The sequence below is a fragment of the Vicugna pacos genome, chromosome 10 (assembly GCF_048564905.1).
Source record: "Vicugna pacos chromosome 10, VicPac4, whole genome shotgun sequence".
In the NCBI taxonomy this organism is placed as follows: Eukaryota; Metazoa; Chordata; class Mammalia; order Artiodactyla; family Camelidae; genus Vicugna; species Vicugna pacos.
The window spans coordinates 74,241,139-74,261,048 of NC_132996.1; the positions used below are offsets into that span (position 1 = coordinate 74,241,139).

General features: G+C 64.8%; 1 protein-coding gene and 1 long non-coding RNA gene across 2 annotated transcripts in view; one reads left to right on the forward strand and one right to left on the reverse strand.

Annotated features, from left to right (window-relative positions):
* The window catches only part of LOC116279191 (uncharacterized), a 45,874-nt gene extending 42,870 nt beyond the window's left edge, over positions 1 to 3,004 (reverse strand). Inside the window, exon 1 of the long non-coding RNA XR_012076871.1 lies at positions 2,679 to 3,004. This is a non-coding gene — a long non-coding RNA (uncharacterized lncRNA). The remainder of the gene's footprint in view (positions 1 to 2,678) is intronic.
* Positions 3,005 to 4,003: 999 nt separating this feature from the next.
* DUSP8 (dual specificity phosphatase 8) lies at positions 4,004 to 18,710 on the forward strand. The gene is made up of 7 exons (XM_072970550.1): positions 4,004 to 4,316; positions 9,956 to 10,293; positions 11,589 to 11,727; positions 16,083 to 16,249; positions 16,837 to 16,996; positions 17,159 to 17,282; positions 17,476 to 18,710. Exons 2-7 carry the CDS (start codon positions 10,063 to 10,065, stop codon positions 18,524 to 18,526), a joined length of 1,872 nt encoding a protein of 623 aa, XP_072826651.1. The 5' UTR covers positions 4,004 to 4,316; positions 9,956 to 10,062; the 3' UTR covers positions 18,527 to 18,710.
* Positions 18,711 to 19,910: the final 1,200 nt, after the last annotated feature.

The following is a 19,910-nucleotide window of genomic DNA, read 5'->3' on the forward strand; positions in this document are numbered from 1 at the left end:
TAGAGCACTTGTTATGGGCGGTGACAGTTGTCAAAATCCACTGCTTGAACACGTGGCTGAATGTGCATTCTATCAACTATGCCTTGACTGAAAAAAGAATCAGGTTGCGAAAAACGTAACGCCATGGATACATGTTTACCGTATGCCATTATGTGGAACACAGAATTGAGCATCAACAAAAAATAAGTGAACCCTGCTAATCCTTTTGCCCAGAAAGAAGCATTAAGAAATGTCCCGGTGGGAATAGTACTCAGCCATAAAAAAGAATGAAATAATGCCCTTTGCAGCAACATGGGTGGACCTGGAGATCATCATTCTAAGTGAAGTAAGCCAGAAAGAGAAAGAAAAACATATGATACCACTCATATGTGGAATCTTTAAAAAATGACACAAATGAACTTATTTACAAAACAGAGATAGGCTCACAAACAGAAAACAAACTTACGGCGACCAGCGGGGAAGGGGGTGGGAAGGGATAAACTGGGAGTTTGAAATTTGCAGATACTGGGGGGGAGGGCATAGCTCAAATGGTAGAGTTCATGCTTAGCATACACAGGGTCTTGGGTTCAATCCCCAGTGCCGCTTCTAAAAATAAATAAACCTAGTTACCTCCCCCTTCAAAAAATATAAAACTAAAAATAAGTAAATAAATAAAATTTAAAAATAAATTTGCAGAGACTACCACATATAAAATAAACAAGGTCCTACTGTATATATAGCTCACGAAACTGTATTCAATATCTCATAATATCCTACGATGGAAAATAATGTGAAAACGTGGATATACGTACAACTGAATCACTACGTAGTACATCAGAAATTACCACAACGTTGTAAATTAACTTCAACGGAAAAAGAAAGAAAAGAACGCACGTGGCCGGCAGGGGGCGCGCACGGACCTCCCGGGCAGCCGCACTCCGACCTGGCCGCTGTAGGCGCGGGTCCTGCCGAGGGCTGCGCGCAGCGATCGCGAAGGTCCGGCGTGGCCCGACCCCACGCGCGGCCACGGTGCCTCCCGGTCCCTGCGCGGGGCCCTGCTCCACCGCGGAGACCCCGAGGCGGCATCCGCACGCGCGGGCCGGGCGCCCTCGAGAGCCTACCAGGCCTGGAGCTGGCCCCGCCCCGCACGGCCTCCCCAGCCTGAGGCTGGGCCCCCGGGGAGCCGTCACCGCCGCGAGGTGTCCCTTCCACGCGCAGCCCGCTCCCCAAGCCGCCCGTGCCCCTGGGAGGTGGGGACGCCGCGCTGAGTTGGCGGGGTCTGGGGCTGCAAAGAACCCAGGGCCAGAGTTGGTCGCCTTGGCAGTCACTGTCCTCTCCAGAGGAGGTACCACGCCCCCCTCCGCCCCATCCTTGCAGAACCCCAGGCTTTAAATGCTTATTTGCAGGAGAAGTGACTCTCAGAGGAATAAAATAATCATGGCCCAAATTCCGCTGCCCAGACACAGTGGGGCGGGGGGTGGGGCGTACTGCATGCCACCCCCACTCTCCCAGAAGAGGCACAAGGACACCAACCCCTCCTCTCAGCTTACTGTCCCTGCTCAGGCCTGGAGCTGGGAGTTGCCCGGGGGGCCACATGCAGGCACTGACCACATCTAGGCTGAGCAGAAGAGCCCACTTGGGCGGTCTGTCTTCCTTCTCTCTACTGGGCTCATCCTGGGCCTGGCAGGGGGGCAAACTGAGCTGAGCATCCTCCCAGCCCAGGGGACAGTGCCTGCATCCTCCCACTCCTATGGGTCCCAGGCCCTTTGGGGGTCTGTCCTTGCTTCCCCAAGGGCCTCAAGTACCTGCTCCCGCCACCAGGACCGCAGCGAGGCTCCACCTGAATCCTCCTCACCCTCCCAGGACCCAGCCTCCCCACTTTTCAGACATGGAGTGAGCCCCACCACACCGCACACTCCATCGCTGACCTGACCTGGCCATGTATCAGGGCTGGGCATCTCCCCGAGCTCAGGGACCACCTCTATCCAGGGCCTCTCTCCTCAGCAGGCCTTTCCTCCTTTGAGGCCCAGCCTGGGGTAGGAAAGAGGAAGGACCTGAACCCAGCCTGACACAAATAACCCCTAGGTTACCAGTGCTTTCTTCCAGGACAGCCCCACTCCCCACCCTCCTCCACCCCAGTAATATTTGTTATCCTAGGTGCTGGCTCTGAGCCAGGAACACACTCTTCCCCCTGCAAGACACACACACACACCAGATACAACTACTTGGGCACTCCTCAAGCTAGCAAGGGAGTGGGCCAAGCACTTAGTAAGCACCTACTGCGTGCAAAGTTCTTGGGCAGGAGGTCAGGAGAACCAAGCACGGGAAGTCAGAGGGCCCTCCGGAGCCCTGCCTAGCATCCACCTGCTGCCTGCTGCCCTCTCCCACTACAACTCTGAGTTCTGGGGTCCTGAGTGCCCACCTAGCCCAGGAGGGTACAGGACACAGCCCCCTGCAATAGGATCCTTCATTCAAACTGCTATGGCCTCCCAGATCCCACCCTACATGGGAAGGGGCTGCACTTCCTGGGGGCCAAAGCCTCCCTCAGAGCCCAGGTTGGCCCTGGGAGCCCTGTGATGGCTGGGGGCTCCAGGCTGGAGGAGAAACGGCCCTCACTCTCCACCAGGCAGCCCGGGGTGGGAGGAGTGGTTTTAGGAATGTCTAGGCTGTCTGGTCACACCTCCCCCCAAAATAATTACCTTCAAATGCTCTCAGGGCTCCTTGGCTCCCTCGGCAAGGGTCTTTGTTTCCTTTCTCAGAGTTAAGTCCCCAGTGCCCGGCACAGGTTCTCAGTAAACACCTGCCGTGAGGGTGGACCCCAGACAGAGTGCCCTGTCACACCTCTCCCGGCTCCCCCTTAGTGACTCCAGCACCCTGACCTCCTGGTGGAGGGACAAGACCTGTCCTGCCCAGGGTGGTCCCTTCTGCACCAGGGCGCTGCCTTGGCTTCCAGTCACGGCTTGCATGTCCCATCCTGGGGTGGCCTCTGGGACGTTCACCCGCTCCAGTGTGCTTCCACCGGACGCTTGCCCAAGGTGTAATTACCTATGTTTGCTCCCGCGCTGGACAGCCAGCATCCAAGCAGCCAAATGGTTGTGTTTCAACAGCGGCCAGCTGGGGGCGGTCCCTCAACTGCCTTTATGGGGTTAGGGGTCGCATGATCAGGATGGGTCACCTTGAGCGCTGCTTAGGGGCGGCTTTTCACTGGAAGCGACAAAGGCTGGGGGTCATGGGTGGGGCTGGGGGACACCACTGCACAGGGGACTCCCTCCTCCAGACTTCCTGAGATGTGTGACCTGAGGCAAACCATCTCTCCTCTGAGCTTTTAATTTCCTTCCAAGTAAAGTGCAGACCCAGGCTCCCACCTCCAGGGGTCGTGGAGAGGGTAAGCGCAGATGCCGCAGGTAAAGCGCGGCGCAGAGCCGGGCTCGCGGTGCGCGCTCGCGCCGGGCCCCCGGCTAGCGAAGGCTCTCCCGGAGGCAGGCCCCGCACGAACAAAGGCTGTGGGGCGCAAGAGGGGACGCCAACTCCGGCCAGGCCGGCGGGGAGAGGACCTTCGCGCTCGGGGCCGGGTCAGGCGGACCCTCTGCGGGTGTGTGTGCAGCGAAGCTGAGGGGGGAGTCCCTTTGTGGGGCCGAGCGCTGGGGCTGGGAGGGCTTCCCGGAGGCGGGCTTCAGGCACGTCCCAACGCCTTGCGGCCCCTTTAAGAGCCGGTGAGGGCTGAGGGCTGAGGGCCGAGGGCGCAGGGCGGCGGCGCTGAGCCCGGCTCCCCCTACCCTACCTCGCCCGCCCCTGGCTCTGGCGGCCGCCGCCTCTAATCAGCACCCGAAGCCCGGGCTCCGGCTGACGTCACCTGCCCCGGAGCCGTGCGCGTTGATTGGCTGCAGGTGACGTCAGGGGCTTTTTTCGCTCGGCATGACCTCATCCCCGCCGGCGGCCCCGCCCTCCGCCCCGGGCCTGTCACTCGCGGCCGAGCTCGGCTGCCGAGCCGGCTCCGCGGCTCACCCCCCGCCCCCCCTTGCCGGACGCCGGAGCCGGAGCCCGAGCCCGAGCCCGAGCCCGAGCCGGAGTCGCACCGGCCGCGCCCGCCGAGCCGCGGGGTGGGATGCGCGCCGCGAGAGCGCGCGCCCGCCCGCAGTGCGCGCGCCCCGGCCCGTGCGAGCGCTCCCCGCGGCGGCGGCGGCGGCGGCGGCGGCGGCGGCGACGCGGCCCGCACGCTCCCCCGACCCCGGCCCCAGCTGAGCGGGTCCCCGCCGGGCCCATGGGCGGCGCGGCAGAGTGGGCGCGCTGAGCGCGGCTCAGGTCCCCTGTGCGCCCGGGAGGCGAGCGTGAGCGAGGTGAGCGGGGCGGGGGGCGCGCGGGGCGCCGGCGGAGTGGGGGTTAACCGGCGCGGAGCCCTTGCGCCCGGCTAGGTGGGCGCCGCATCAGGAGCGCTCGGGGGCTGCGCCCGGCGGGCACCCGGGAGGAGGAGGCGGCCTCGAGGTGAGCGGTGCCGGCCCGCGGGCCCCTAACCCCTCACGCAGGGACGCTACTGACCGGACCGATAAGCTCTTCCCCCGCCTCCCGCATCGCCCTGCGGACCCCGGCCCAGCCCACACCCGGCCACGGCTTCGCCGCTTTTCTCCTTGCAGTGCTTTCTTAATTTGGTGGGGGAGGGGCACGAATTAAGAACGAGAAGGGCCGTTTGAGATCCAGCTTGAATCTGTCCTAGCCCCTTCCCGAGCCCCAGACGTCCCCGAACGGCACCACGCTGGGCCCCGGAATTGGAGGAAATTGTCCGTTCCCCGGGCCCGGCGGGGAGATGCGGAGGCCTTGGCCCGCGGGAGCCTCAGGAAAGGGCTCATTCTGTGTCCGGTGGGGAAGGACTGCGGAGCCATCTCCCCTGTCTAGCCAAGCTGCGAAGCGCACCCCCACGTCGGGGTGCTCAGCTGGTCTCTGAGGAATAAAGACCATCCGCCAGCCTGCTGCAGAAGCCGCGGCGGGTGCTGGGGGAGGGGTTGGCACCGCCAGGCCGAGTGTACCCAGCCCCCTAAAGCCTATCCGCCCACCTAGGGGTGGAGGGTACCTACTGGTCCAGCCTGAAGGGGAGGGGGTGACAATGGGCCCAGCCGCCACCAGGTCATCCCTTCTGGGAGAATTGACTTCTGACTTCCTGCTGCAAAATTGTACTGGCTTCTGAAATGGGGGTGTTGGGGCCTGGGTGCTGCAATGTTGGGGCTACTTTGTCGGGTGGAGGAGAGAGGTGGCCGGATCTAGTGCGGCGTCTGCCGTGTTCCTGTGCTGCTTGGGGTGGGGGTGGGGATGTTGCAGGCCACGGAAGCAGTGTTCTTCCTGCCCTGTGCCCCTGCTCCCAGGGGTCCACAATGGTCTGAGGGTCCATGCGCTCCTCGTCGACTCCCTCAGAACTCCTTGCTCCCAGCACAGCCCAGGGAATGAGGGTAGCTTCCAGTGTCCCTGTCCTGCTCAGGGAGGACAGATGTTCCTTTGCTCCGCAGATAGTTGATAAGCACCTGCCAAAGATGGCCAGACCGTGCGACCAGGAGCTGGGAGTTCGTCCTGAAGTCTGACTGAAATGCCTCCTGCTGTAGGCCGCCTGCGGCCCTCAGGAGAGTTGCTGGGCAGTTCTAGTCCCCTGCTGCCCTCGGCCCCTGGAAAGGCGCCTGGGCCCCAGAGGCTGCCTCTGGGAAGAGTGGGTTCCCAGGAACAGAGATGCAGGAGTCATCTGCTCCAGGACCCTTCCCAGCATCGCCTCACCCCTCAGGCTGAGGCCGACCTCAGGGCCCAGAGGTTTCAACCAGACAGAGCTCGTGGGGCCATGGGCCAGGGCCAGAGGAAGCCAGAGGGTGTCCGCTCGGCTCCTAGACATGCAGCTCGGAGGGAAAGGAGTGGAGGCAGCCAAACCCACTGCCAGAGAGACGTAGCTCAGACTCTGGCCATCAGGACTGCACAGGCTGAGCCACCTCTGCCTGAACCCCTTGGGACAATGACCGGTAGACGCTGGCCCAGGTGTGTAGCATGGGGGACAGTGACCAGTGGAAGTTCTGCACATCAGTGGGGCTAGAACAAGCCAGGCAGAAACAGGAGATCTCCATGTGTAGGGTCCTGGGCCTGCCCTTTTAAGGACCCACGTGCCAAGCCCCCCTAGCCCAGGCTCAGCCCAGACCCCTGGGCAGGGCAGGAGCCTTACCTCACTGTCTCCCAAGCCCACTGCCTCCCCATACTAGGCTGGTTCTGCTTGGTGTTGCCAAGTTCATCCAGGACAAAGTGAAGGCCAGCTTGGGTCCCGTGCCACACATCCCCGAGAACTAGGGCCAGTACGGGGCGGGGGGAGAGCAGGGGCAAGAACATTTGGGGGTCCCTGACGACAGCAGTTGAGGGTGAGCACTCGGGCCCCCTGACTCCTGGAGGTCACCCCCTCACAGTCTCTCCTGGCCTCCTCAGTGTAGCAGTTTCTGCCTCCAAAGCCCCTGCCTGGGTCAGAGTGAGCTGGACGTCTCAGCACTGTGGGTCCCTCCACTGGCAGCTCTTCCTGAAGGCCTGCCTGTGTGTACCAGGCACCACTCGGGCCGGAGTCGCCGTCTGCGTGAGAGCTGCAGTTGCTGTCTGCGCCCTGGGGGCGTGCGTTCCCTAGACTCTGAGTAGAATCTGATGAGGCTGCCCTGAATTGGGAGCTTTCTGGTCACACATGTGCTCAGGGACAGGGATGTGCCAAGTGCAGGCCGCCGCAGCCGATGGTGCAAGGAGGTGCTGTAGCTGGCACTGGGGCTTGGGCTTCCTGGAGCTTGGGGTGCTTGGCATGGAGAAGGTGGGGATGTGTGCATCCAGCGACCACGTGAACGTGCACACGTGTTGTCACGTGAGACAGTGCGCACAGGAGTGGGGTGCATTGTGGGAATGGGGTAAGTACGAGGTCCCGCGTGCGGTCAGTGTGCGAAGGGGCATGTCTGACCTGCCCACCGCACAGGGGCCAGGCAGCCCGGGTACCTGGCCTCCCCAGGGAAAGGGGGGCTGCCTGTGGCTTCCCAGGCCACGCCCAGCCAGGGCAGGGAGGGGAGGGCCTTCCTTCTGCTTCTGACTGGGTACTGCTGTCCCCTTGGTTGGGGCAAGCAGGGCTGTTCCTCCCTCCCACCCGCCCCAGGCTCGACACTCTCCCCCTCAGCTCCCAGGGAAGGGGTCTCGGTTGAGCCTGGGGTGGGTCCTTGAAAGGGGGGTGGCCCACGCCCTACAGTCTCTTTCCTCTCTGCCCACCTGGTGTCCCCAAGGCTGTCCCGACTTTCTCCAGCCGCCCCCCAGTGCCCAGCTCTGAGCCCCGATCTCTGTTGCACTTTCGGGAGGTGAGGGGTCTGCCCCCCAGGAGCTCCAGGCCCAGGGAGGCCCTGTGGATGAGGGTGCACTCCCAGAAAGCCAGCTGAGTGCCACAGGTCTGCAGGAGAGGCCCTCCAGCCAGACCCTGGCCATTCAGGCCAGGCCTCCTAGGGGTGGGAGAGAGAGGGCTGCCGGGCATGAGTCTGTGCACGTGGGTGCCCACAGTGAGAAGGGTTAAGACCAGGTGGAGCAGACAGGGAGGGGCCTGGAGGAATCCATCCACCCCTCTGATCTTTGGGACTGGGGGTCGAGGGTTGGGGGGGAAGAGGGGTGGCCTGGCTGGGGGTGGTCCCAGGCTCAGCTACTGGGCACCTGCAGTGCCAGGGAGGGGTGGGAGCCAGTGAGGAGGGGACCTGGCTCTGCAGAGTGAGCTGCTCTGAGCGGCTGCCGCAGGAGCAGCGGTTGCCTGGCACCTCTGCTGTTGCCATGGCGACGGTGGAGGTGCCAACTTGCTAATGAGTCCCCCTCGGCTGCAAATAACAATACTACAGTGGTTAATAGGGCCGAGCTGGAGGGTTCCTTGGGAGGCGGGGGCTGGGCCCAGGTACTGGGCCTGGGAGCCAGCCGCCCACCCCTTCCCCAGCCTCCATGCCCCTCTGCGGAGTGGGCACCCCTCCACACCCCAGCCCTTCTCTGGTTGTTGAAGGACCCGGGGGCGGTAGCCCAGTGCAGGCCGGCTGCAGGCAGAGTGAAGGCCTCTCCCTACCAGTCCCCTCCATCCTCCCTGCACCAAATTCCGTTTGGCTTCTATTGTTTCAGGTGAAAGGGAGTCGCCCCCAGCTGGCTGATGAAGATTCTGAGGTCAGGGGCTCAGCTGGGACCCTCTGGACCCCCAGTGTCCCCACCCTGCTTCACCCTTCTCCAGTCCCTGGGCCTCTGAACTGGCCTCTTGGTCCCACATCCAAGGTGGGGAGGCCCTGCCCAGGCCTGCAGGAGCCGCATGTGGGAGGGGGCCTGGTGGCCATGACCCATCACAGCCTTGACAAGATTTGGGTTAGAACTCATGAGAAGCTTCTGGAAAAAGCTGGTACAGGAATCAAATCAGGGACCCCTTGGCTCACAGGCAGGTCCCCCCATGAGGTGGGCCCTGTTGCTGTCAGACTTGCTTGGCGTGGAGTGGGGAGCAGCCCCAGCTGCACCCCCAGGCCTCCCCCCCCCCACTGAGAAGCCCAGAGTTCCAGCCAGGGAGCTCCCCCAAGAGGGCGGCCCAGGGATGGGGCAGCTGCGGCAGTGTCATCAGCGCTGCCTGAAGGGCGACACGTCCCCTCACACCAACACCCTCTGCCCCTGCAGCTGGGGCCCCGCCGAGGGGGTCTTCTCTGTGCCCTGGGGGGCAGCCGTCTCCCAGCCCCCCCCCCACTGGCTGGGGATATGGTCGAGGGAAGGCCCTGACTGAGTGGCCCTGGGTTCTGTCCAGTCTGCTTCATGTGACCTTGAGTTGATCCCACCCCCTCCTCAGTTTCCCCATCTTTAAAGCAAACTCATCATCCCGATGCCAAATGCCTCCAGGGGGAGAGGGCTGTGAGGCCTGAGTGGGCCTAGAGGAAGGCCAGTTCTGACAGGTAACAGGTGGGGCAGAGGTTTGGCACCAAATTGTAGGGGGAGCTTCTGCCCAGGGCTCTGGAGTCCCCATGACCCCATCCACCTCCCGCTCCTTCCAAGCACCCCTGAGCCTGAGGGTCCTACATACAGGCCACCCACAGCGACCTTGGGTGCCCCCTGCCACACCCCATCCCTGGACCTACCAGTCCCAAAAAGAGTGCCCTAGACCCCAGGCTACTGCTGTGCCTGGGACCTTAGGCCATGTGTCACCCCTGTTCTGTGAGCACGTGTCATGTCCCTGCAGGAGGCAGACGTTGGCCCATGGCGTGTCTAAGTCTTGGCCTGCAGAACTCCACTCTTGAACCCCCTCCAGCGCCCCACCCTGGCCACCACGTCCAGGAGACCCCCCACTCACCCCATCCAGATAACTGGCTTCTGGAGCCATGGGGCTGAGCGGGGTTGGGAAGCAAGGGTGTGCCGGGGAGGGGAGGGCTTGGCAGCAAGGGAGGGTGGGGGGCATGTTCTGGACCCCTGTCTTGCCCTGGGGTCCTGGGAACTGAGAAGACGTGGAGGCCAGACTGGGGAGGGGTCTGCCTCCCAGGGATGAGGCGACAGGAGCCACAGGGTCAGAAAGAAGTGTTCTGGAATAAGTAAGGGTCCGTAGACCCCAAGGCCCAGAGGAGGGGCCCTCAGGCCTCATCCCACCTCTCCAGCCCAGGCCCCAAGGCCCCTCCGTCTGTAAGTCCCCCATCTGCCTTGCTGCGTCCTGCTGGAGGCTGACACTGTGACCTGGAGGGTGCGGAGCTGGATGGCCACTCACTGGGCACACTTCACAGGTTCCAGCTCGAGAGCTGAGGGGTCAGGGAGCTCGACCTCCGTGGAGGAGCCAGAGGGACGCTGACCGACCTCCGTGGAGGAGCCAGAGGGGGCGGGGCCCCACAGGCACGCGTCAGGCCCAGCTTCTCTGGTGCCCTGGGGTCAGCCCCACCACCGGCCCCTCTGAGGTCACTCCCGTCTGGGGCGCTGGCCCGGTGCCCGCCCGCTGCTGACCATCTGCCTCTCCCTGCAGGTCTGGCGCCATGCCCAGCCGCTTGCAACCCTAGGCCACCCCCTGGCCTTCGGGGCAGCCCCCGCTCGCTCTGGGGGTCTCCCCTCCGCACTGCCCACGGCCGCGCCATGGCCGGGGACCGGCTCCCTCGGAAGGCGATGGACGCCAGGAAACTGGCCAGCCTGCTGCGGGCCGGGCCCGGGGGGCCGCTGGTCATCGACAGCCGCTCCTTCGTGGAGTACAACAGCGGGCACGTGCTCCGCTCCGTCAACATCTGCTGCTCCAAGCTGGTGAAGCGGCGGCTGCAGCAGGGCAAGGTGACCATCGCCGAGCTGATCCAGCCCGCCGTGCGCGGCCAGGTACCGCCCGCCCCGCGCGGCCCGGCGAGGGCTCTGGGGGCGCTGGATGAGGGGACGTGTGTGGCCTGCACAGGGGCAGCCAGGTAGGGGCGGGCAGGCGGCAGAGGGGCAGCGGGGCTGGGCGGGGGGTAGGCAGCCGGCTCAGGCGCACTCTGACTGCTGTGAGGACTTGGAAGAGGATGGGAGGGGCAGCCAAGGAGCTCACACAGGCAGTCTGTGTCCTCAGCCCCCCGTTCTTGCCCCTCTGGAGTCTGGAGGACCAGGGATTCTCTGTGGCCCCCAAGGATGGCTCAGGTCGCCTGCAGTAGACAGCCCTGCCTCTGCCCCCCCCCCCCCAGGAGTATGAAGTCCAGTGCTGGGGTCGGCCGCTGGGCCAGGGACCTGGGAAGGCAGTGGCTCCTCCGCTGGGGGAGGGGTGGCATGCCCGGCAGCCCGGAGGCTGAGGGAGGGGTCCTGGTCACAGGCCCTGCCCCGTGCCAGGCTGGGACGTGAGAGGACCCAGCTGGGAGCCTCCCACCCCGAGGCAGCACAGGCTCCCCACAGCCTCCAATGCGGGGAATCCGGTGATTAATAACCCCCAGCGAGGACTCCCGGCCAGAGCGCCCTCCCATTGGCCGCTGGTGACATCATCTGGCCCAGGGTTGGCAGCTCAGCTGGCTTAAGGGCTGTGTGTGCTTGGGGGCGGGGGCATCAGCTGCTCTCTGCGCAGGAGCCACTCAACATCTGGGCCCCAGCGGGCACTGCGGGCGGGGAGAGCAGGTGGAGCCCCAGCCTCCGGCTGCTGCCTGAATCCTTATGGGGCGGGCAGGGAAGGCTTGCTGCGTCCTCAGTTTCCCAGTCACTAGCTGGGGAGGGAAGGAGCCCAGACACAGAGGCACCCCACCTTCAAAACCACCGACACATGCCTGAGGAAGAGCCTGTTTCCCTCAGGTGCCCTGGGAGCCCGTCCAGGCCTCATCCACGTGCCCCTGCCCTTGCGGGCACCTGTGTGCGCCTCCTGGGGCGCCCCACTGCCTTTACCCCCGTCTCAGTCACCTTCACGGTGTGAGTGTGCGCGGGGCAGGCTGCATGGGGGTGAGTGTCCCCTGCCCTACCAGCTCTGAGGGTCCACCTGTGTGGCTGTCGGCATCTATACCTGTCCAGGTGTGAACCTCAGCTGGGAGCTTGCCTCCCCCTCGAGGCACCAGGGTGGCAGCAGCCCCTCCTTTCCATCTGGACTGCCGCAGCGGGGATGGGCCGGCCAGCAGGTGGCAGGTACCTGGCGGTGCCCTGACCTCCTCCCTCACGGCCCCCAGGTGGAGGCCGCAGAGCCGCAGGACGTGGTGGTCTATGACCAGAGCACCCGGGACGCCAGCGTGCTGGCCGCAGACAGCTTCCTCTCCATCCTGCTCAGCAAGCTGGACGGCTGCTTTGACAGTGTGGCCATCCTCACGGGTGAGTTCTGGACACTGTGAGCAGGCTCTCCCCACGCCATCAGCTGGGCAGGGGTGGGGCAGGGGGGCTGTTCCAGGAAACAAAATTCTGGGTCCCTCTCTACTCTCTTCTCGAAGCCCAGAGACCAGCATATGCTGGGGCCACTGAAGGGACAGGAGGGGATCTCAGGTGCTCTGGAGTTCGCAGGGGCTCCACCAACCCCTCCCCTGTGCCCCACACTTCAGGACCCCCTCCAGCATAGGCCCACCCCTCCTCCACTAGCAGGTGAAGAGGGGGACAGGAGGAAACCCCAGCACAGGCCTGTGGCAAGGAGGGGGAATCTGGGCAAAGATGCGGCTCTGCTGTGGAAATGCGCCCCCCCACCTCCCAACAGACACACACAATGCCTGTCTGAGGGAGGGGACAGAGGCCCCATCCTCGGGAAACTAGGACGTTGGTCTGGGCCAGAAGTGGCCCCAAACAGGCAGGTCCTTTGCGTACTCCAGCTGGCACAGGTGGCCTGGCAATAGCTTACTTGATCAGGACTGCAGTCCCGGGGCCAGCAGAGGTCCCCACGGGGCTTCCCTCTCCCCAAGAGCAGCCTGACCCACCCCAGCCCATGCGTGTGTGTGTGTGCACGTGCACACACACACACACACGGCTTGTGCTGTGGTTCCCACTGGCTTCTTCATCCTGTAGGCAGGGGCTGGAGTGCTTCTGTGGAACCCACCCCGCACCCCACATAGGTGGCCCAGGTCCTGGGGCCAGGTGGAGCCGGCCTGTCCCTGGGATGTGCGCCCTTCTCTGCACGTGCCCCTGGCCTCTGTGTGTGGGCTGTGGCGGGCTGGTGGAGGATGTGGAGGGCCGCCCCGGCATCCGCTGGCGGGACGCTTGTGTTCATTCTGCATATCCGTCTGCCCTGAGCACCTCCTGGACACAGACATGAGGGGCGGTCGATGGGCGCCAGGCTGGCCTTGTGCAAGTGTCCAGGGACACCATGGCCTTCAGCACAGCCCATGTTATGGAGAGGATGTGGGCAGGGTCCATCAACTGCCGGAGCCAGGCAGCCCTGGGCCGACTTCGCAGAGGAGGCGCTGTAGGAGCCAGCCCTGAAGGGTGTGTGGCAGGCAGTGGGGTGGGCCAGCACCGTGGGCGGTGTGCGTGCTGCTCTCCGCAGGTGTCCCGGCGCCGATGGAACCCTCCGCGTGTCACAGTCCATGTGGTTACAGGGCGGTCAGCATCTGCTCCTCCAGTGTGTGTGTACGGTCGGGGGCGGGGGGTCCCACCTCTGGTGGTCCTGAGTTTGTTGGGGTGGGATATGGGATTTGTGTGCATCGTTTGTGGGGAACCAGAAGCTGCAGAATTACAGACCCTCGGATTCCACCACTGCCCTGGGTTCAGTATGGGACTAAGCAGGTGAAGAGTGGAGGGGAGAGAGGATAGAAGTTCTGCGATTTTTGCAGGTGCCCTAAGCAGAACAGGACTCTCCCAGGGCCCAGCTGGGAACGTGTGTGTGTGTGTGTGTGTGTGTGTGTTCATTCTCGAGGGAAGTGGAAGCAGAGGCCCTTCTGGGAGTCTGAGAAGAGGGTCCCAGAGGAGCCCCGAAAGCTCGGAGCCTCTAAAGGTCTGTCTCCCTGGGGGGGCAGTGCCCTCACCCAAAACTTGGCAAGGCAGGCCTGGGTTGGGTGGGATGCCCCAAGGGGGCTCACGGGGACCTGGCTGGGCCACCTGGCTCACTCAGCCTTTGGAGCTGCGTCACCCTGCAAGGTTAGAGTATTTGCCCCTATTTCTCTGAGGGCTGGGCCAAGGAGGAGTCATGACACCCCTCCGCACACCCCACTGTATGAGGATGGCTCATAGTGACAGCAAATTGGACCGAGACTTGGGGACAGCCCCCTGGCCTTGCCCACAGCTCCTGCCTGAACCATGGAGAATGGGAGGGGTGGGGGCAAGGTTAGAGGGGTGCTGCTCACCCCAAAGGGGGAAAGGGGCTCTTGAGGATCACTGGCACGGTGGGCGGGTCCTCAGTAGAGGCCAGAAGAGAGGACCAGACCCCGCCCCCCGTGGGTGGGGCTGAGGAGCATCAAGGAAGCGCACCTGTCACAGCGGGAGAGAAGGGAGCTCCAGGACAGGGAGGTTCGCGGGAGAGGGCAGTGGGGACAGACCATGCTGCGGTCCTAGAACTCGTGGCTGCGACCACCGCCACGCCCCCCTCCCCCACAGCTGCTCGGCTGGTGACGTCCAGCAGGGACAGGAACGGGAAAGGGAACCTGGCCCTTTAAGCGGCAGGCGCCCCGCCTGGAGCTGGCTGCGCCCCTGCGCCCTGTGCTACTGCTGCGGAATGCGGGCTGGTGTTGTCGCTGCAGGCCATCCTGCCCTGTGCACGCCACCCTCGGACCCTGGCCAGGGACCGTGGCGAGAGCAGCCCCCCTGCGCAGAGGGTGGGTGCAGCCCCAGCCCGGGAGCCGCGGCAGGGTGGTGGGCGCTACCGGGGGCACCCCCCCAACCCAGGCAGGAGCGTGTGGTGCGAGAGGAGGCGCGTGGGGGCGGTGGGGGCGGTGGCCGCGTAGTGAGTGCCTCCCCCACACGCGCATTTGTGCCGGTCGGGGATTTCTTTGTGAGGGGCTGGGAGCTGCCGTGTGGCTTCCTCTGACCTGCGCAGCAGAGAGCGCAGGGTTGGTGGCGGGGTCCCTCCTGAGGCACGGGTGTCCTGGAGAGCGCCACGGCCAGGGGCACCTCAGGCCCTGAGAGTGCAGGGAGCAGAGGGTCGGGTTGCTGGCACTGGTGCTGTCCCAGGTGGCCCTCCCTTGTCACCCATCCCCAGGGCCTGGGGTGGCCCTGACATTGCGGAAGGACTGGCGTCTATAGGGAGTTTGTAGGGGCACCCCTAGCTGCCTGGCTGTGCCTGGACTGGCTTCCTGGGGGCCTTACCTGAGGAACTGCAGCAGAGCCGACTGGTCTCTGCACCTGCCAGAACTGTCCTTTGATCAGGGAGGTTCCTGGTGGAACTCCCTGCACCCCCGTACTTGCCCAGCTTTGCTGCTGGGAGAGCAGACCCCGTGCCTCCTGGGGCCTGTCCTGCAGCTGAAGCGTCCAGGGGTCCCCCAGCTCTGGATGGTGAGCAGGAGCTGACCACGCCCAGCTCAGCCCAGCCTCCTCTTGTGGGGACCTGAGAGCTGTGACATTGTACATGGTGCCAGTCGCCAGCTTCTCCCTGCCCGACCAGCAGGTGCCCAAGGAAGGGACCCCTTCCCCTCCAAGGCTGATGGCGCCCCACCTCAATGGCTCCCCAAAGTCATGCTTTGGTTGGGGGCACAGGAGCACACATGGCCAGCATTCTGGTCAGATGCTTGTACAGAACGGCCACTGAGCGGGGCCCGGGGTGAAGGTGGAGGTCAGCAGGCAGCTCGGTCCTCGGGAACACAGGTCTCCAGCACCAGCTGCTTCTGGGGACCAGGGCAGGCAAGGGTGCTGGGGACCCCGCCTCACCCCCCCGCCTCACCCCCCGCTTCATGCAGCCAGGTTGTTTCATGGTCATCTTCTGTGAGCCTCGCAGCAGGGCCTGGGACAGGCAGGACAAGGAAACGGAGGCCTGTGTCCCACGCTGAGTCAGACGGTGCCAGTGGGTCCCTCTCAGGCCTTTCTGAATGGCAGGGGGTCTCCCGGGACCTGTACCCCAGGAGGAGGCGTGCGGGGAAGGCCACTGGACACATACCAACCACGTGTAGAGCGTGTGGCCCATGTGCTCCCAGCCCCCAGGGTTCCCAGCTCTCAGCCCAGTTTCTGCTGGGTGGAATGGAGCCAGAACCAGAGTGCCAGCGCCCCTGCGGCTGTGCCAGCTCCCATGGGTGATGTCATGCCCGGGTTGGGGAAGGGCCGCCTCAGATGCCCTTGCCTCCCAGCCTTGGCATCCAAGCCTGGCCTGGGACTCCCGGCCAGCGGGAGGCAAGGAGGGAGAGGCAGAAGGGCTCAGCCTAGCCCCAGGGCATGGGTGTGGAGGGGCTGGGAATACAAACCCTTGCTGGGAAGGCCCCCATGGCCTCTGAGCCCCTGCTGCCCCGGCCCCTAGCGTGCTGTGCTGGTCAGCCTCCTCAGCCTGCTTTTACGGGCATCACAGCGGCGTCCTTGATGGGGCCAGCCCCTAATTAGTGTGAAGAGGAATGTGGTTGTGGGGCAGGCTGTAAATGTGCACAGCACGCAGCGCCATCGCCATAAGAGCCGCCCTCCAGGTGCTCAGGGCAGAGGCTCCGTGGCTGCCATCATGCGGACTGGGGGTCCGGGCCGGGTGTGGCTGAAACGTGTCGGGGGGGTGCTCTGGCTCTCCCACCCCAGCTGGCCGGGCCCCTGACGCACATCCCTCTCTGCTCCTTCTGCAGGGGGCTTTGCCACCTTCTCCTCCTGCTTCCCCGGCCTCTGTGAGGGCAAGCCTACTGCCCTGCTGCCCATGAGCATCTCCCAGCCCTGTCTGCCCGTGCCAAGCGTGGGCCTGACCCGCATCCTGCCCCATCTGTACCTGGGCTCTCAGAAGGACGTCCTGAACAAGGTGTGTGCACGGCTAGAGCCCAGAGCAGCTCCTGGGCGGGCTGGGGGAGGCAGGGCGCTGATGTCTGCCCACTCCCAACTCGGGATGGACGCTGACGGTGTGGGCAAAGCATGGCCTGGGGGGCACAGGAGGACCCAAGGGGGCTGGCAGCACCGGAGCAGAGCCCAGGGGCCCGGCCTGGCAGGGCCGGGTCGGGAAGCAGCTCCCTGCCCCTTTGGCGGCAGAGCCCACATGCCAGACTGCCGATGTCACTGGGCCCCTGGCCAGCCCTGAAAGAACCCCGTATTTTAAAAATGGTGACGAGGGAGGAGGGTGGAGCCACGCCCAGGCGGCCGTAAAATTCCTGGGAGCCTACCGCAGGCTGTGGGCGGGGCTCGCGGTGGGCCACCAGCGGCCCTCAGCCCCAGCGCCAGGCCGGGCTGCAGACTCTGGGTGGGAACCCTGGGGGGGTCCCAGGCCCAGCCCTTTGGACAGATGCCCCGGGCTCCAGGAGCCACGGGCTCCTACGTTGAACACATCCCGGGCTTCGGACCTCCTGCCGGGCAGCACCCCCTTCCAGCCTGCTCTTCCGCTCTCCCCTCCCCCAGGATCTGATGACCCAGAACGGGATCAGCTACGTTCTCAACGCCAGCAGCTCCTGCCCCAAGCCCGACTTCATCTGCGAGAGCCGCTTCCTGCGCATCCCCATTAATGACAACTACTGTGACAAGCTGCTGCCCTGGCTGGACAAGTCCATCGAGTTCATCGGTGAGCTGGCCGGGCGGGTGGGGGCCTGAGGGCGGCCTGAAGGAGGGGGCCTGGGAGGTGCTCTTCCCAGGAAGGAGCTGGAGTTATGGGCAGTAGGGAGGTTGGGGCCCGAGCCTGGGCTTGGGGAAGGACCGTGCTATCCCAGCCCTCATCTGCCTCTAGATAAAGCCAAGCTGTCCAGCTGCCAAGTCATCGTCCACTGTCTGGCTGGCATCTCCCGCTCTGCCACCATCGCCATCGCGTATATCATGAAGACCATGGGCATGTCCTCAGACGACGCCTACAGGTAGCCCCTCCCTCCCCTCCCCCTCTAGCCACTAACAGCCCCTTCAGGGGAGGGGGAGGCCTGAGCCTAGCCCCACACACTCAGATCTGCACGTTGGTGTGTGTGCCCCGGCGTGGGCCGTGGGTGCCAGGCAAGTCCGGCCGGCAGCCTGGCCCAGAAGGAGCCCCGCCCCACGGAGCTGCCCCTCCCCCAGGTTCGTGAAGGACCGGCGCCCGTCCATCTCGCCCAACTTCAACTTCCTGGGCCAGCTGCTGGAGTATGAGCGCAGCCTGAAGCTGCTGGCCGCCCTGCAGGGCGACGGGGCTCCCTACCCGGGGACCCCGGAGCCCCTCCCAGGCCCTGCGGCCCCACTGCCACCGCTGCCACCACCTACCTCAGAGAGCGCTGCCACCGGGAGCGCAGCGGCTGCTGCAGCCAGGGAGGGCGCCCAGACGGCAGGGGGCGAGGCCCTGGCCCCAGCCCCGGCCACCAGCGCGCTGCAGCAGGGCCTGCGGGGCCTGCACCTCTCCTCCGACCGCCTGCAGGACACCAACCGCCTCAAGCGCTCCTTCTCGCTGGACATCAAGTCGGCCTACGCCCCCAGCCGGCGGCCCGACCACCCCGGGCCCCCGGACCCCGGCGAGGCCCCCAAGCTCTGCAAGCTGGACAGTCCGTCGGGGGGTGCGCTGGGCCTGCCCTCGCCCAGCCCCGACAGCCCGGACGCGGCGCCGGAGACGCGCCCGAGGCTCCGCAGGCGGCCCAGGCCTCCAGCGGGCTCCCCCGCGCGCTCCCCAGCCCACGGCCTCGGCCTGAACTTCGGCGACCCCCCCCGGCACACTCCGCGGCACGGCCTCTCGGCCCTGTCGGCGCCCGGGCTGCCTGGCCCCGGCCAGCCGGCCGGCCCCGGGGGCTGGGCGCCACCGCTCGACTCCCCGGGCACGCCGTCGCCCGACGGGCCCTGGTGCTTCAGCCCCGAGGGCGCGCAGGGCGCGGGCAGCGCGCGATTCGCACCCTTCGGCCGGGCTGGCGGGCAGGGCGCGGGCGGTGGCGACCTGCGGCGGCGGGAGGCGGCGAGGCCCGAGGCCCGGGACGCGAGGACCGGCTGGCCGGACGAGCCGGCCCCGGAGACGCAGTTCAAGCGCCGGAGCTGCCAGATGGAGTTCGAGGAGGGCATGGTGGAGGGGCGCGCACGCGGCGAGGAGCTGGCCGCCCTGGGCAAGCAGGCCAGCTTCTCCGGCAGCGTGGAGGTCATCGAGGTGTCCTGACCGCGGCCGGGCGCGGCCTTTCCGCGGGGACCCAGCGCCCCGAGCGCCGTTGCCGCCGTCCGCTCCCTCGGCTGGGCCGCCCGCAGCCGGCCCGCTATAAATATATAGTATATGTATCGCAAAGAAAGGTAAATGGTTTTACTGCGATTTTTATCGAGAAGTAAATATTTCAATTTTTTATTTATTTGAGCTGTTCATTCTGGCAATGATTTGGCAACACTGCGGGCGGCCCTCTGAGCTCTATTTTTACTGTCTGGTATTTAAACTGAAACCCACGTTTCTAAGCAATATGAGGCCACCTTCAGTTGCAGGCTGGGGTGCCAGGCCTGGGGTCCCCTCCACCCGCTCCCCCAGGAAACACTGCTGATCGATGCAAAGAGGCTGCTGAGCTTTTGTGCACTTTTTACATAAGAAAAAGGGGGAAAAAAGGATAAAAAAAAAAACTTTGCCACAAACTGAGCCGCAGAACCTCCCTGCCCACCCCGTCCTCCCCAACCTCTTCCAGCTCCCCTGCGTCTTCTGGGCTCTGCGCCAAAGCCATAGGTGGGAGGCAGTGTCTCCAGGAGCCGGGGTGTAGTGGAGGGGGCACTTCTAGCAGCCTGTCAGCTCCAGGAGCCAAAGCTTGGTGCCACTGAGGGCACCTCCACTGCCCACCCCCCCCCCGGGCCTGTGGCCTGGCGGGTGTCGAGGGCTTGGGCCTGAGGAGACCGGGGTGTTGAGACGGCTGGGGTGTGGAACAGGGCCGGAGTGCAGTGAAGGGGGCCCCCGGAGTGTCTGATGATTTGGGTCCCCAGGGCGGGCTGGAGATGGAATGTCTCCACTCCTGCCTGAGCCTGGGTCTAGTTTCACCGGTTCAGAGGAAGCTGTTCCCCTCTCCTCTGCTCCATGGGTGCCCCCTAGCGCCAGCTGCCAGGTGGGGAACAGCAGGAGGGGGGCTTGGCCCCTGCAGGTGTCAAGCGAGAGGAGCTGGGCCAGCCAGTGCCCGCGCCACTGAGCAGAGGGCAGAGGGACTTAGAGGCTTGGTGTGGGCTCTTGTCCCACCCCCCTAGGCCCCAGGTCAGACCTAGAGTTCAGGAAGGTCCTGCGGGTTGAGGTACCTCCACGAGTGACCGCTTTGCGGAGGAAGTGGGCAGTTAAATGCCTGTCAGACCCTTTCACTCCTAGAGGGTGAGGCCCTTAGTTTTGGGAGAGCCATCTCCAGGCAGGTAAAGGTCCCTGATGTAAGCAGATGAAGGGGGCCTATGTCTGCCCCAAGCCCCACAAGGACCTCGGAGGAGAGAGCCCCCCACCCCGTACACCCCTTTCCCGGGGAGCTCTCCTCTCTGAAGTCTCCCTGGTATCTTTGAGGTGACGTGCCAGTCCCCACCCGCAGGTGGCTTTTTGG